General features: G+C 45.0%; 1 protein-coding gene across 3 annotated transcripts in view; it reads right to left on the bottom strand.

The window, feature by feature from the left end:
- Positions 1 to 5,961: 5,961 nt before the first annotated feature.
- The window catches only part of LOC135907820 (calcium and integrin-binding protein 1-like), a 50,574-nt gene continuing 39,097 nt past the window's right edge, over positions 5,962 to 17,438 (bottom strand). For all 3 annotated transcript variants that reach the window (XM_065439579.2, XM_065439577.1, XM_065439578.1), the window contains exon 7: positions 5,962 to 6,194. In XM_065439579.2, coding sequence (XP_065295651.1) covers positions 6,173 to 6,194 — 22 coding nt within the window. In that variant the 3' untranslated portion in view covers positions 5,962 to 6,172. The remainder of the gene's footprint in view (positions 6,195 to 17,438) is intronic.

Raw genomic sequence — 17,438 nt, 5'->3', positions numbered from 1 at the left:
AGAGTAGGGGGTTTGGCGGGAGGCGGTTGACGGACAAAGCGGATAGATGTGAGGGCAATTGAGAGGGGGGAGAGAGAGAGAGCGAGAGAGAGAGAGAAGGCGGCGGCTTTGCGTAACCCATAGAGCACAGAGAAAGGTGACTTCAAAAGACGGGGTTGGGGAACAACAGGTTAGCCGCCCTTGGTTGGTAGTTGTCGCTAGTCGCGCGGTCATCAAACTCACTATAACGTACTGCGCGACACCTCAGCGGTATTCCAAATGACTGCGCGGTGACGCTCCTTACGCGGTCTTGAGCGACGTTAATGAATATGAATTAAGATGTGCGCTTCGTTTAGAGCATCCAGCGAGCTTTTTTGAATGCACCAACCTAATTGACGACCGAGGTTGACTCCGGTTTGTGACGGGGAAGATTGATTGCAGTCCGGGAGGGCGGGAGTTGGGGCTTGTATGCCATCAGGTGCTCGTGCTTATCTTATTTAATCTCTGACTAAGAAGGAAAGTGCCAGTGGGTGGTACGCGTGTCCAGGCTGAAATCCAATGCTAGTCCATTGACATGGAGGAAGCAGGCAGTTAGGCACCAGTCAGTTTGGCCCCTTTCAAGTATAGATACACTCCTGAATGGCAGATGTACTCAAGCAGAACCGCATCGCGCCGAGTAGGGTCAACTGGGCCAAAGTGATCTGACACGCTTTCCCCGTGTTTTACCAGTTCACTAGGGTCAAGTGCCTCACTCCTCACGCGCCTTTCTCCTTTCGCGTCAAAATGTTGTCCGCCACACAATGACCAGTCGAGACGGCATAGTTATCGCAAGATTGACTTTGGCATACATACTTGTTTCCTCATTTGCACAGAGTTGTGGGCTTTCATTGCGGTAAATACTTCCACCGGAAACCCAAAACATTGGCTAGAAACTACTTGGTTGAATCTTTTACGGTCTTTTAGTTGCTCTGCTTTTCAGCATACAAAAAAAAAAATACGCTCTTTGCAAAATTCTGCCATCTGCATGAACTTTTCGAACTTTTCACAGATAAAAGTATGTCATGCTCATTATTAAAGTAAAAGAAACCCTTGCTCTCTTGGCTTGTTGGTGCTCTTCTCAAACTGTTCACTTTTCTTGTCAGTCAAACATTCAGCTGTCTCAATCACACTGTAAACGATGGTAAACGTGGGTCTACAGCAGCAGACGCTAGGCAGCCACTAGAAGGCAATTGTGTTTCCGTTCCTGGTCTTCTTGTGTCCTTGTTTCCGCTGCTATACACTGCATGTCATTCCATTATGATAATCCGACAGGCCCCCATCGCCACCCTCGTAGCAGGCTGAACTTCACCAGAAGTGCACAAGAAAGAAAGAAAGAAAGAAAGAAAGAAAGAAAGAAAGAAAGACGCGCAGATACAAGGAAGCATTCGAACATAAACGACGCGAAGCGCATATCAGTTATCGAGGCAGCAGCGATAGTGAATGACACGTATCAAAAATACTTTTTCAGTGTTGGTGCATTCACCATCTACGACTTCTCAATAAAAAGGTTTATCTCTCTCGTATCTTCACCACTACGACTACGTGTGACTTTCTGACGCATTTACTCGTTTTCACAGAACCAATTAAGCCCCAGTTGCGTAAGTAAGGTATACGTTTCCCGCAAGACAAGACCGTACATTCAAACAGCCATAACAACTTAAAGGACGCCGCATTGCGCTGTGGGAAATCTGAAATCGCTAAGCTGCAATTTCCGGCTCAGTACCACACGATGCGGCGAAGACGTCTCGTGGAAGCACTTCCTCGAGTATGTCGAGAAATGAATTTTATATCTTCAGTAAGAACGGTGTGACGTTACCGTGTGAGCGAATCACCAGATGAAAATGCCGCTAACGTTTAATTCAAAGTTATAAGAGTTTGATCAATCTGATTAGCCATAATCGCTCAGTCGAGTACCTACAGTAGTCCCTGTCTAGCGATTTACGCTGCGACATTTCAGGAGCGCCATTTGCGACATGTACTACGTACGGCAAACGACAGAATGACCCGGGCCGATCTAATTTGGGCGAACCGTTCGGATTCGGATGAGTGGAAACTCATGCGGTGTGTCAACGACGCCGCCGACTCGCAGAGGTTGATCTCACAACCGCAGTGTTTACTCGGATGCGACGTCCGCGAACATGTCCTCACAATTGGCGTTTGAGGTGCTTTCATGTGACGCCACTTCCACCTTGATGACGTCCCACCAGGGATTTTACGTCGACTTCGAATGGCCGAGGCTGACGTCGCTCTCATTAGCCTAATGAGCCTGCTCATCTGTGCAAGGAAGGGAACTGACCTAGATATATACCTGGCCAGACGGTCCTCGGCGTTAAGGGACAACTTTAGGGTTTATCGTAAGTGCTTACACGCTAAGCAATGGGGTGATAACGATCGGGTCGCTTAGATGCAGGGTATACCATAAGTGACTCACCCTAGGTAAATTCTTATTTATTTTTTAATTATCGAGTCACACTAGTGGGCCGACGTTGCGTCCCTGTTTGCTTTTGTGGGTTGTCAGCTCACTAATGCGATGTATTGACTCCGATTTGCTACGTCACGGTGATGAGCCCAAGTACTGTCCCCTTTCCTCGTATGACGATCTGTGTAGTATGTCATCACGGCTTTGTCATCTGTGTCATCTTCGTCATCTACGTGGACGAGAATGTGGTTTGGGAAGTGATGACAAGAAGTTTTTTGTTCACGGGCTGCACACGTGATGGTTGTGGTGCACATACTGTGCTTGATGCACACCCGCCGTGGTTGCCGAGTGGCTCTGGTGTTGGGCTGCCAAGCACGAGGTTGCGGGATCGAACCCCGGTCATGGAGGCCACATGTGAATGGGGGCGAAATGCGAAAATACTCTTGTGCTTTGATTTAGGTGCACGTTAAAGAACCCAAGGTGGTCCAAATTTCCCGAATCGCCCACTACGGTGTGCCTGATAATCAGATGGTGGTTTTGGCACGTAAAAACCCATAACTTTTGTGGTTGATGCGGGCCGTGCAAGTACCAGCTTAAGCACAGAAAGAACCTTATCCCAGCCTTTGGTACTGGCATTTAATTACAGAAAACCAAGAAACCGACTGAACCTAACTAGGTTTCCATTCCGAGCGCGCAGGTACCTAGTTAGTTGTAGACAAACACATTTACGTTGACGTTTATTTCTTGAATCATCGTACGTTGTTTGGTTGGTTGGTTGGTTTTCCCATAAATATGGCTCATACACCAACAGGCCTTGGCCAGGAACCGGATGGAATTAAAAGGGCGACACTCAAGTAAAAAAGAAAGAGAACATTAATGAAAAATTGAGAGATTAAAGTACCATAAAATAACGTAGTCGCCCAGGAAATTAGCAAGGAAATCGTTTTGAATCAAATAGATTTTTCTCAACGGCTGCCCAGAGATCCCTATGACAGTGTTCCATAGAGAAGTTTCTCAAAGAAAAAAACGTTGGCTGGAAATATTCTGCCCAATAACGTTGAAACAGTGGTTCTACAATAATTTTCGGTACCGTTATAAGAAAAGGTCACAAAAGTAAGAAAAGGTTATCTGTCGTCTTACCTTCACAACATAATGGGCCCGGGTGGGAGTGCGTCAAACCAGCTCTATGAATATAAATGTTCGAGGCAGGTAGGTACTCGACAACACAATTTAGTGGAAACAACTTGCATTCTTCTAGTACGACAGACAAGTCTACTGCAAGGGAATAGGAAGTGTGGATACTGAGATATCTTTTCTAAAGATGAGTTCTGGCAATAATTGCACGCCTCCCAGGCCTATAGCAGTAATTATGTAAGCTGATGCATGACAATGACAGAAAACGACATCCTTGGAAACTGACCTACGCGAACATCAGCGCGATCCGCTATGAAGGCGCAGCTGCGGTACTTCAAAAACGTGGAATTTTCTGACAAATTCTGGTTGTACACTGTCTGACCTAGGATTGTACTGTGACACTGCGTGACACTAAGAACGCCTCTGTGGGCTGCGTGACAGTGCCCACAGAAACGGTTCGTGTGTATCTTGTATATGTGTGTGTTTTTTTTTCTTTCATTAATTTCTTTTCATTTTGTTATACTTTTCTCTCTCACCTATCGCATCCATTTGCCCCTCCCCCACTACAGTGTAGCCAACTGGAGATAATCTCTGGTTAACCTCCCTGTCTTTCATTTGCCTTTCTATCTCTCTCTCTCTCTGACGCATGAAGCATAGAGAGGACACGACCACTAAGGGCCTCTCGGCAGGCTATCTGTTATTTCGGTCATAACTAATTCTCTTTGACGAGGGTCTTAGACCAGTCTCATTAAGCTTAAGTTAAAGGGTATTAAAGAACGACGTGTATGTAAAAGCTGGGAAACACTCTTTTCCGTGAGAAATGAGCATAATAATAAATAATCAGTTTATGTAGCAACTCCAGAAATCGATTATTTGAACAATTCCTATACATTCTAAAAAGTTTCACGCAGAAACTCCTCTGGAAGTTGTCCAGCTATCCGTAAGCATTATGCTACTTGCCCATCTCCACGCAGCCCAGTGTCGTTAACAGTGTTATGGAACTTGATCCGACCAGTATAAAGCCTTATCGATTCTCGTCGGTCGTTCACTTATTATGTTCGATTGCGAACATGATACGGCATGTTTAATTAAGATAGACTTAATTACGGTGCACGAACCCACGACCACTGGTGTTAATAAAGGTTGATGTAATAAGCATAGTTAATTATAATGTAGTTAATCAGGGCACTCGTGATAGTATATCAGTTTTATTGAATATGTAAAAATCTCTAGTTGTAGATAATATAAGTCCTTGAGGTGGATTACTCAGAGAGGCGGACATTACTTGCACGAGAAATCAAAGCACTGCTTCAACTCCTTAACAAAAATACACTAATTATCTACTGAATTAATTACTTCACAGCACATGTTGCAATTTACGAATGGTGGAGCCCGTGACATTGCAAGCCGTATCCACTTCGAAGGAATTTCCAGGATGACACTAGTTTGGAGATATGCGCCATCAAACTCACCCTAAATATGCACTGTTGTTCCACTTATTTAACGAAACGTTCTTTTATGCATCGAAAAACAAAAGTAAGTGGAACGCGCTTGTATTTCGTCCCACGCTTCGGGAAATATCTCGAAGCCGGCACCATCCTGGAAATTCATTTCAAGTGGACACCTTTTGCAAGCTCACCGGCTACAATTCGTAAATTGCAATGTGTGCCGTTAAAATTAATACGTTAATTAGCTAATTCTGATTAATTAGTTGAACATGTTTCGATTCCTCGTGCTACTGATGTCTGCCTCTTCCAATAATCCAGCTCGAGGACAATATGTGTGCCCTCTGCCACAGGCGATTTTTAAAAATCCAATAGAACTTAAAAACGATCAGCCCGTACATCACAGACACTATCAAACTGGACGCGGACTGAAAGCTGTCGCGGGATCGCATCTCCCTGCCTTGTCAACGTCGTTACAAGCCAAGGGCATCACGTGACCTTCGGTCGTCGGAGCGGTGCGCCGACCTTTGCCGTTTCACATCGCGTTCGTGTCGCAACGCGATCGCCTATAGCCGCCTGCTGTCACGTCTGTACTGCGCCGCAACAATTCGGTGCAGTACAGCGAACGCTATAGGACTCCTGCCGCACGGTCGGCGCCGACAGGCCTGCAGCCGCGTGTTGCCGAGAAGATAGGAATGATCGCCCATTGTGCTCCACTAATCCCGCCGTGAAACTTCCGTTCAGTCGGCGTCGGGCTATAGTGTAGTCTAGTACGCTATAGTCGCGCGAAAAGGCCATCACATATGGCGGCCATTAGAGGTGCGCTTATTCTCGTTCTGTCTTGTGGTTGGCTAACTGTGGCTCATAGCTTGCTCTGCAGTGTACAGATTTCACGAGGTACAGTCCCTGCGGTTGAGAGACAGCGGGGAGACAACACAATGCACATCGAAAGTCGATACCGTTTAATCGACGAAAACAAAGGGAGAACGTGCGGCGGCGCGACAAAGGTCGCGGGCGGCGGTGACAGTGTGGTGGTGAGGGCGCGATCCCCGCTGTGCTCCATTCGCTCGTGACGACGCAGCCGCCGCGGGACTCGCACCCGCGACGCCTCCGCCGCGCAAGGCTTGCGTGACGGTCCAGAATTCGAAGTGCCGGTTCACAGCCGTATGCTGAAAGAGCTGCAAGCGAGTGGCAAAGCGAGAGAAAGAAAAAAAAGTTAGCAGGCATCGCCGATTCCACTGGTGATAAACACATTTTACAGCGACGTCCGCTTAATGTTACGCAGGAAGTAATTTGTATGTGCGTATACGCTACGCTCTAATACGTATATATACCTATACGTATATACCTATACGTACATACGTATAATATACGTATATGCGTATAATATAAGTATACGCTATAAGAAGTTTGCAGGGACGACATGGCCACAATTAGTACATGACTAGGGTTGTTGGAGAAGTATGGGAGAGGCCTTTGCCCTGCAGTAGGCGTTCGCAGGCTGATGACGATGATGATGATACGCTACGCTTAGACGAGGGAGTACGGTGCACTATCACGCCTTTCAAGTCTCGTGCCGTAGCAGTGCAATGTTACGGCGAGAGATAGCCCGCTTAATCCGCCATCGCAACTTCTTCACGCTCCAAAGGACCGTCCGCGCTGAATGTCCCTCAATGATCGCAGCTTGAGTTACAGCACGTACTTGTAGCACGGACTAGGGCCACCTGCAGGTGTGTCTGGCGCTACGAATAAACTTTTATCTTTTCAGCGAGACACTGGTCTCAACGAGATACAACGTGATGGGACTGTTTAGGCCATACACCCATCAGGCAAAGTCCATCCATCCATCCATCCATCCATCCGTCCATCCGTCCGTCCGTCCGTCCATCCATCCATCCATCCATCCATCCATCCATCCATCCATCCATCCATCCATCCATCCATCCATCCATCCATCCATCCATCCATCCATCTAACTAACTAACTAACTAACTAACTAACTAACTAACTAACTAACTAACTAACTAACTAACTAACTAACTAACTAACTAACTAACTAACATATCTTTTACCTACTAATCACATTCTTTCAGTCACACGACTCGTTAAAGGGACACTAAAGTGAAAAACGATTTGTTCTGCATCAGTAAATTACCATTCTACAACACCAAAAACACCACTCTTACAACGATAAGACGTTACAACGACGGCGCGAAATTCAAATACATACACTTAGACCTTCATTTTCTCATCTAATAATCAAACTATTTTTTGAAATGACTGCCTGCAGCGTTCTCAAACAATGCTTCATTAGTATAAACTGATTTATTGTTTCGCTTTAGTGTCCCTTTATACCTAGGTACCCCTTTGTTCCGTCAAATCAATTACACACGACGCGATAGCTTGATACCAAAATCTTCTCTAATGAATACTAATATTACCAAGTTTGCAATAAATAGGAACTTCATTTTACCCACAATACATACCAATTATGGCAAGCAGAGCGTCCATTTCTCATCTATCACATTCTGGAACACACTACCATTAGATATATAAACGCTTAAAATTCACGAATTCAAGAAATAACTGAAAGATTACATTCTGTCAAATACTGATGCCTAGTTCGTATACACAACCATTCTTTCAAAGTGCCTTCATTTCATTTTCATTGTCATACCATTAGGTTACTGTTTGATGGCCTTGCCTTACATATACATTCGTGTTAGCAAATTATACTGCGTTCATCACGTCACTTATGCTGTTACTTTATTAGTTGTCAACGAGGTTATGTTACAGTGCTTTTTTTTTCATGACATTTGTACACATGTAATTCTTCAGTCATGCAATTCATACAAAAATCTGTAATTCTTCCGTGTCTACGATTTGTTGAAACTGCTGTTATTTGTGTTTTATTAAGCTTACTTTGTAAAGGAGGTCTCATTGCAATCTTTGATTTCGGGACCTCCTGTATATTAACATCTTGTAATCTTTCTAATCATATCATCAATAAAACCGATTCTCATTGATATCTAATTCGCTGAGACAGCTGCAGGCTCTCGTTGTGGACACAGCCATCTTCTCAAGAGGCATCTCCATCTCCCTGGACGCCCCCAACTCTCCGACTCTCAGAATCGAAAACTTGTGAAAGTCACCAACCACAAATGTTCCGCGATAGCGCTTCCTGCTCCTAAAGACACATTACCGCACGGAGATGAGTTATCTACCACGCAGCTGTGACGCGGCTAAACAATTGTATAAGCCGGAAATAAATGCGTTTGCACTCATCGTGTATCTTTTTGTGTGGCATGTAGTCCAAACGATTTGAGTTAGCTTCTCTTGGGGACGTAGATTCTAACAGCTGCTGCTCCCCGATCCGTCATACGTATTTTCCTCTTTTTTTTTACGCCGTCAACTGCTAAGAGCGCATTCATAGAACCGACTATTTTACGCCTTGTCTCGTCTTTTCCTACTTCGTCTACCGCATTTTGTCGCTGTTACGATGATGTACCAACACCAACTTGCCCAACTTTCAAGCCTACTTCCGCCATCACTTGCGTCCTCCGTCCTGTGGTCTGTATACGAACGATCTCCAATGGTTGTCACAGACATGCAATTAGGAAGTGGCTATCGTTGTGAAATCTCGGCAAGAATCCAACACACCCTTGCATACAGATACTGTCGAAAGTATTTTAAAAGAGTGTTTAGTCAAATTATCAGACCACACAATTACAAAAGTTCCAATAAAGCGATAAAGGACCTTACAGGCAAAGCTTAAGCGATTACCATAGGCAGGCGAGATCACGTTTATAGTTGAAAGAAGATCAAGTACTGAGCGAATTAATTCTGTGTGCATAGTGAACTAAGACCAAACACCAGTGAAAAAAAAGTACACAGACAAGAAACAAGAACTACTGCTTGTGAAACCAGCGTTTCATCGCTGGTTCTCGTCGTAGTTCGAGTTGAAACCTTGAAGGAAATTGGTAGACTTCGCGTGCGCTGGCGAGTTCCTTAAAGAGAGGGCAAATAAAGGAAATGGAAGGTAAAGACTTTAACCAGGTTTCGCCTGGTTTGCTACCGTACGCTGGGAGAGGGAGAAGAAAAATGAAAAGGGAGAAGGATAGGGATAAGAAGTGATGCACACGCGCACACACAAGCGATCACAGGTTAATAAAGAAGTGAAGCAGTGCTCTTGTGGCTTTCTGTGTAGATGACGGTAGAGTCCAAGGGCTCTCGATCTCGTTTTATATATATATATATATATATATATATATATATATATATATATATATATATATATATATATATATATATATATATATATATATATATACGTCAACGCTTTGTCGTCCAGTCGGCTTAAAGCAGATGCAAAGAACGTTTTTCATCATCTATAGAGGGGCGTTACACACATGCATGAAGATATGTTTTACGTGATCTTGTTGCGAACCCATCTGCACGAGGCACTGAGTGTTTTAGAGCGTGTGCATCAAAGTTCCCAAGCCCGTAATAAATTGCTGGCTTTGAAATGAACATGTTGAGCGGCGTGCGGGCGCCAAAAGAGCCGGCGGAGAGTTTTGCAACGGTCTTCAGGTGAGCTTCTCATAGGCCGGTTTCTGCGAAGAGTACAGCAAGGGCCAACGACTGCAGTTCGTGGGAGGTCCGCCTCGCCGCTTACGCTGTTCTTGCCGAATGCCTTAACTCAGCTGCAGCATTTCATGGTAACTTTGCCACACACACAAGAAAAACCGAATCAGATTCAAACCCGTGCATAACAGACCCGGATACTTGAACTATTTTACTCTTCATCGGACGGCGCGAAACTTGCAAGGCGATGCTCACGTAACATAACCACCCTGTAACGATGGCGACATAATATGTAATAATATTTGGGGTTTTACGTGCCAAAACCACTTTCTGATTATGAGGCACGCCGTAGTGGAGGACTCCGGAAATTTTGACCACCTGGGGTTCTTTAACGTGCACCTAAATCTAAGCACACGGGTGTTTTCGCATTTCGCCCCCATCGAAATGCGGCCGCCGTGGCCGGGATTCGACCCCGCTCAGTACCTCGTGCTCAGCAGCCCACCACCATAGCCACTGAGCAACCACGGCGGTTGGCGACATAATATATATATATATACATACATACATACATATATATATATATATATATATATATATATATATATATATATATATATATATATATATATATATATATATATATATATATCGGCTGTTCTTATTAAAAGACACACAATTTAATATAATTCCCTGTAGCAGACAGCACAATTCTGACCATTGATCTAAATTACTGGATGCGGCGGCCATTAGTTTTACGAGAAATGACAATCCCCAATTAAATAACTAACATAATTAGGCTAATTAATTGCTTAATTTATTACTTTACGACATATACGTAAATCTACGAATCACAGCCGGTAAGTGCGCAAGGCGCATCCCTCTTGGAGCGAATTGTCAGGACTGCGCCAGTTTCGGGATATTAACTTTTCAATGTGTCCGAAGAAGTGCATTGGCGTTTCAATTGCTTCTTTTAGAAAACCGCTGTTTTGTGGATTGAAGCACACAGTTAACTGGAACACGAATGCATTTCGTCGGACACTTCGAAAATGAACATCTCGAAAGCGGTGCAGTCTTTTCTCCACTGGAGGAAATAAATCCGTGCATAACGAAGGCACCACAACAGCTCGCTTAAGTTGGTTGCAGGCTAGTTTAGTCGAAAGCGAGTACGACTGTATTGCACCTCCTTCCGCTGTGCCAAAGCCAAGACATTTATTTATTTGATTATTTATTTATTTATTTATTTATTTATTTATTTATTTATTTATTTATTTATTTATTTATTTATTTATTTATTTATTTATATTTACACACACACACATACAAAGCATAGGAAAATAGAGGTGTATGAGGGAACAAAGCCGCACAGAAGCGGCTTGAGGCAACCTCGCCCCTTATTATATGATTATGATTGTCATTTTGTGAACCATTAGTTAACCTAACCGGAGAAATTAGCATGTATGTTCGCAGGGTATTAGTTTATTGATCAACGCAGACGGTTGGGGCGAGTTGGTTGAACATTGATTGCGCTGTACCGTGTTCCTCGTCCTTTCCTTTCATCCACGTCTGGTAAACGCGTTTACACGCTGGCAATGCCAATTTATCGTTCCTTGAAAAAAAAAATCAGCTGTATAAAGAAGGCGAATAGGAATGCAAAACAGAATCCAATTTGCGTCCAACGAATTGTAACGTTGGATGTGGTCCGCTAGCGAAACGTGCTGGCGACGTAGGCCGAAGGAGTGCGAACCCCTCTTCCAGAAATGCCGCCTTGGGCGACAGCTCGTTTTACCTACAACGCGAAATTATAGCGCCTGCAAGGAAGGGTTCGAGCACACCAGCTAAATGCATTTTACTAGAATGAGGAAGGAATAAGAACCATGCACATTTTTGTGGGAGCAACGCCTCCCCCATTACCGATCACAGCACTTGCAAGAACTGGATACAAAACCATAGAGATGACTGAACGGTGATGTAGCATAAAAAAAGTCCCACACGCACTGCAACCACAACCAAGTTAAATACGAACGTGTTACCAATATCTCAATTTGTAGATCCATCATAGTGGTTCCGGCCATTCGAGAGGTCATTTCAAAATATTTGCGTCAACTTCAGAAAAGGCATCGGTTAAAAAAAAACGATAATTATGTATTTCGCTCGGAGTGCATGCCTGTTATCCGACAAGAACGTCAGGTAATTGACAACTAGTGATATATTGGTATTTCTAGCGTATCATTGTGCAGTCATCTTAAGGTGGCGTCGGCCCACGCACATTGAGATCGCACCGAGAGTAGGTGGCCCTGCGAGTGTCTTGCTCTTGCACTCCGTTTCGTACATCAGGCGCAACACTGTGGAAGCTACGCAAGTAGTGCGGTCTCCAAATTGTATCGCTCCGCACGTTCCGTCTGTGCTTCGCTGGGCGCTAGCGGCGTTCGCTCGCGCGAGCATGCACGTGAGGCTGCCGCGACGGGATGCAAATAAAGAAACAATGAAAAGCAAATTGACGTAAAACAAGGCGTTAGTATCCAATTAAGCGCATGGTTTGTCTCCTTCTAAGGGTGAATTCTTATTTTCCTTCGTAACTGACCTTATATAAAGAACATTTTCACAAAAAGCGGTCAGAAGACACCGAACTATTTCTAAGCACGAACGCAGCCACGGCAAAAAGCATCTCTAGCCTCCACAGCGTTGCACCTGATGTATGAGACGGAGTATAGGGAGCCTAAATGCCAGTCTATAGATGCAAGACTTGCATGCAGGCTCCCTACTTACGCTTTAAATTGAGATGGTCGAAAACTAGGGAGCCTATTTGCAAGCACTGTTTTAAGGTGATGAGAGAACCAGAATCTTAACCGCCATTTGATACCAAATTTGGCAAGCTCCCATTTTAGTGTTCAATCTCACTAGAAGTCGCGGCGCATTCTTGCACATGTACACATGTTGCCGCGTGATTTGTTAAATTTATTTACATTAGTTCTATAACAATGCGCGCAGGAAGCATGCATACATCTTCAATACATACGTTGCCGTTTTTTTTTTATTTCAACACATCAAATTTATTTATTTTCAATTGCACGTCGCACGAAACGCATAAGACTATAGGCTATATGTTGCGTTATACGTATGTTACTAAGAGCACGATGGCGTGCTGTTAGTAACATACATTATCTTAGTGACATTATCTTATCTCAAGAATGTGAAGTGCATTGAGCAATATGTCGTTCACCTCCACTTCTATACTTAACACAAAGGGCACTTTTCGAAGTGGGCGTTAATAAATCGAAACTGCTTACTTGCCAGTTTAATTCTAGGGTAATAGCGGCGTGTACTGTGCTCACACGCGCTGCATATGCATTTGGTGGCTGAGGCCAAAGTTTATTAAAAAAAAAACTTGATTACTTTCACATCACCGGCGATTGCAAACCACGGGGTCTGCCTGGTTGGTTTCGTGCCACTTTTTTTTGGGGGGGGGGGAGAGGGGAGAGGGGAGGGGCGGAATCGCACAATTTATTGGAAAGTTACAAGTCCCAAATTACCTACACTCACAAAGGCTGTCGCCACCCTAAGACGGCGCTTTATGCTCCCTACAGTCGAAAGCAGACACAATGGGCAGTTGGCCCAGGGCTAGTCTGTGCAAGGGAGCTTTCCTGTATATATGGACGCGTTCAAGCGTTGTGCAATGCTCCCTAGTCGGCGCGCATTGCAGGATTGAAACCTTGTGATGGCATGCACGAATACGCGTAGGACGTGGAACAATATGGACGCGGGACTGAGTTGTTTCCTGTACCTACGTCGATCTAATACCCAGTCCATTTGCCATGTGCAAACAAACTCGAATCAAGTCAGTTGCCCCAGCTTATCCTCCACAGGTCCTCCACACAAGTCCTCCCCAGGTGCCTAGTCTAAGAAAGGTCACAACGGCACGCAGAACGATCAGTCAGTCAACTAATCGCGTAGGTTTTAAAAAGTGGGGTGGAACTTTTCGAATCATTCATGCTAAACTTGCTTGATCGCCTAGGCTGGCGGGAGCGAATTCTTGGCTATATAGAGCGCAATAGACGCGTGAACGAAAGACGGGTGGCTATACGTAACGTAATGTTAAATATCCCGCGCCCGCTGCCCATGAGGCTAGTGTTGGACATCGGCCACTCGGAGAGAGAGAGAGAGAGAAAAAACAAGGATAGGAAAGGCAGGGAGGTCAACCAGAACAGCACCCGGTTTGCTACCCTACACTGGGGGTGGGGGAAATGGGAATATAAAGAGGAAGAAAGGGGTAGAGTAAGCACTGAGTACGTGTGGGAGGGACACTATACACAAGGACACTATAAACAGTCTCTTAAGCCGGTACACTTCAAGTACTGCACTAGTGCACGAATCACTTTTCGAGACAGTGAAAAGAACTATTTCCCGTTGCCGAAAGACAGAGACTCGGGGCGACAACTTTTACGGAAACCCTTATGGCCCAGCACAAGAATGACTGGTGCAAATCCTAAAAAAAAAAAATCGCGAATTCCATGACGTTACACTTAAATCAGTGCAATGGTTTATGCACTAAACTAAAGGAGGACCGTGAACACTACCTTAATAATAAATCATTTTTTAAACCAAAGCAATTGGAGTTTAGAAAGAACAATCATTGAAGTTCTCCTACGAGCTGCACTGTTGCTGTTGTTGCTGTTGTTGTTTAAATGATAAGATTCTTGTTAAAATAAGGCGCGAAAGACCCGGCTATCTGAATTATGAAAAATAAACTCCAGCGACTAGGGAGCAAGAAAGAAAATCGAGAAGCAAAGACAGAAAGAAAAAAAAAGGGGAGGTATTAAATACCACATAACGCGGTCACATCCTGCTGCTATACATAGTGTCATTTTAACGCGCAATATTTTTACCTACCGAAGGCAGACATTTCGAAAGACCATTATATATCCATTCTCCAAAGCCGTCCATTCGCCCTTACGTTTATCTTTTTTTTTCTCTTTCTACTTTTTCGCTCGTTCTCTTTGGTTACAGCGAAGGTCGCAACTATAACGCCAAGAGGCGATGCCGCCGTCACGCAGACGGTGCGAAAATTGCAGCCGGAGGCGGCGCCCGGTAGTTGTCACCGGAAGTGAGGCGAGAGCCCTCCCACAGCACGGCCAAGGTCAGCTCAGCGAAAACGTTTGCTCGTAAAACACGTTGATGAATTGCGCATTGTGAGCTGTATACAGCGCGCTTTGTGCGTGTTAAGTGTACGGCGCTGTGGAGTGCTCGAATAAAATGCACTGAATCTGTGCGACAACTTAGTCCCCGTGACATTTTGAGTGGATGGGCGCAGTGAAAACACGCACGCATACACAGGAGCGAACAAAATTAGCTCACATTCTTTTTTCCGGTGAACACAATTCTATGCCTACGTTTTTGAGCTGTCGGTTGCTTTCTTATTGCTTTTCTGCTTTTGCACTATTGTCGAACAAGATGTGCACTCCTGCCACCAGGGGGACAGTCACAGCTAATATTTAGTTTATTACCCGTGCTATGTTGCTCAACTGTCCACTTTGTTCATTTCATGGTTCTCACCGTTTGTGCGAGTGCATGCGTATATCTGCGTTTTTCCTTTCTCTCTCTTACGCCCATCATAAATCAAACTATTCATCTCACAGTGATAAGCAAAACTTTTTTTTATTATTAAATATATGTAAGGCGATATCAGATGACTACTCTCATGTTGGACAGGAAACTGTCCTCGTGAATATCTATCAAGCAATTTCTATAATTACTTTCCACAGCAGCAGTTCTAACACGTGAATAATGATGCTATTGCAAGGCAAACCAACCAATTGATTGTCTCGTTTATGGACCCACTGATCTGCCGATTGATTGAACGACTCATTGGTCGACTGACCGACAAGTTGATTGAGTGACTCAAATCAACCTAGCGTAACGCTGTACTAAGATGCACGCTCGACCTTCCGTCACTTGCATTCCGTCGCCTTACATCTCATATATGCCTTCTTTATTCTTACTTCATTCCTTCATTCAAACCACCTTTGCGAACTTCGCTCGCCTCACTCACAGTCTACCGCTAAGGCGCATGCCTAACCGAGCCATTAGCAACGACAAATTCATTTTTCCTACACGTAGTAGCCTTGTGGAATTCCCCCCTGATAACAATGTCACATGCAGGAACCGAAATTCCTTTCTTGATAAAGTGTTACTGTACATCGCATACTTGTGCTCTCTCTGTCGCAGATGATTCACAGTATACTATCACTATCACCAGAGTCCTTCAATAAGGACTCTGCTATCACTGACCCAAACCACACGGGCAGCACTTCAGTGAAAAACGTTGCATTCGCTTGGCGAAGAGCATTTTATAGGTGTTGTTATCGCACTCTTTGCTGTTTTCAACAGGTCTTGTAAGGTCACGTCAATCATTGTAGACAGAAGGCAGCTCTTGCCCAGAGACGCCAAAGAGATCGTCTGCTCGCAGATGCGTACGTGAACAAAGAAGTGATATTTGGATTCAAATAATCCTGGTTGTCGCTTACTCCCAATGCGCTGCTATGTGAGCAAATATTTATCAGTGCTGAAAAGTAAGGTAAGTACGCCAAGCAAACGCATCGGCTCGCAGGTGCTACTACCACCTGCGGTAATTAAATCAACATATGTAGTCGGAAAGCGTGCGTTTGTGACCTTGGTGTTGGTAGCTTGACGAATACGTTCGGTGGTCCCGCAACCATCTTATAGTACGTCTGTTCCTAAAGCAAGTTTCCACACTACCACATCTTTTCCCTCGTGTTTGACCCCACGAAGGGATCATGGCGTTGTTTGTCGACAAAACAGCTTTTTCTCGTCGTACGACGTGTTGTACGACGAGAAGCGGGCCGCAAGAAATCAATTTGCGGGTGGTATTCGATCCGCGGACCGTATGTAGCGTAGCCCCTCTGCATAAATTTCAGTACAGTATGTTGTATAGGCGAGTTGGCTGAAGACTATATATTGACACGTGTATTTATATTTATCGGGCGACCAGGTTTCACCGCCTAACAAATCTTATCGCGCAGCGCGGGACGCGCTTGCATGTATCCGAAGTTTCTGGAAAGTTATCGATGCTTCTATCCGCGTGTCTGTTGTCGCCGAACCTTGTGTTATCAGATTTCATCGCGTGACACGAATGGTGTAGAACTTTGTGGAAGACATGCGGGTCCCATCAGGTAATCTGGAACATTCGACGACTGATCTATAAAAGCCGACGCGCTTGACCCACTGATCAGTTTTTCCGACGATCGCCGACCGTGTTCGCCGCTATCGTTGTGCTATAAGTGTAGCCTGTTTTTGTGGGCACAGGTTCGCCCAATAAAAGTTAGTTTTCTCGTTCACAGTATTGCTACTGTGTTATTGCTTCTTTCTTCACCGTCACTACCACGTGACATCTGGTGGAGGTGCTTTTCGTCCATGTACAGGACGCCCCCGACAAGCCGTGATCCCAGCCCAGAGCGCGAACAGAACACCAACGTAATCCCGGACCACCGAGCAAGCCGCCGTCTTCAACAGCTGCCCCCGGAGCACGGACTTCTACCTGAGAAGACCAAGAAGATTGTGGCCAAGGCAACCGCAATGGCAGCCCCAGCGTCCCCCATCGTCCTGCAGCAGCCCAGGGAACCACCGACGTTCCGCGGTTCCACATTTGAGGACCCGGAAACCTGGCTGGAAACGTATGAGAGGGTCGCTACGTTTAACAACTGGGCAAGCGACGACAAGCTACGACATGTCTATTTCGCATTGGAGGACGCCGCCAAGACGTGGTTCGAGAATCGAGAAGCCACCTTGACGACGTGGGACCTCTTCCGAAGCGGCTTCCTGAA

The sequence above is a fragment of the Dermacentor albipictus genome, chromosome 6 (genome assembly GCF_038994185.2).
Source record: "Dermacentor albipictus isolate Rhodes 1998 colony chromosome 6, USDA_Dalb.pri_finalv2, whole genome shotgun sequence".
NCBI classification, from domain to species: Eukaryota; Metazoa; Arthropoda; class Arachnida; order Ixodida; family Ixodidae; genus Dermacentor; species Dermacentor albipictus.
The sequence above is the reverse complement of the archived record's forward strand: the minus strand, read 5'-3'. Positions and strand labels throughout refer to the sequence as shown.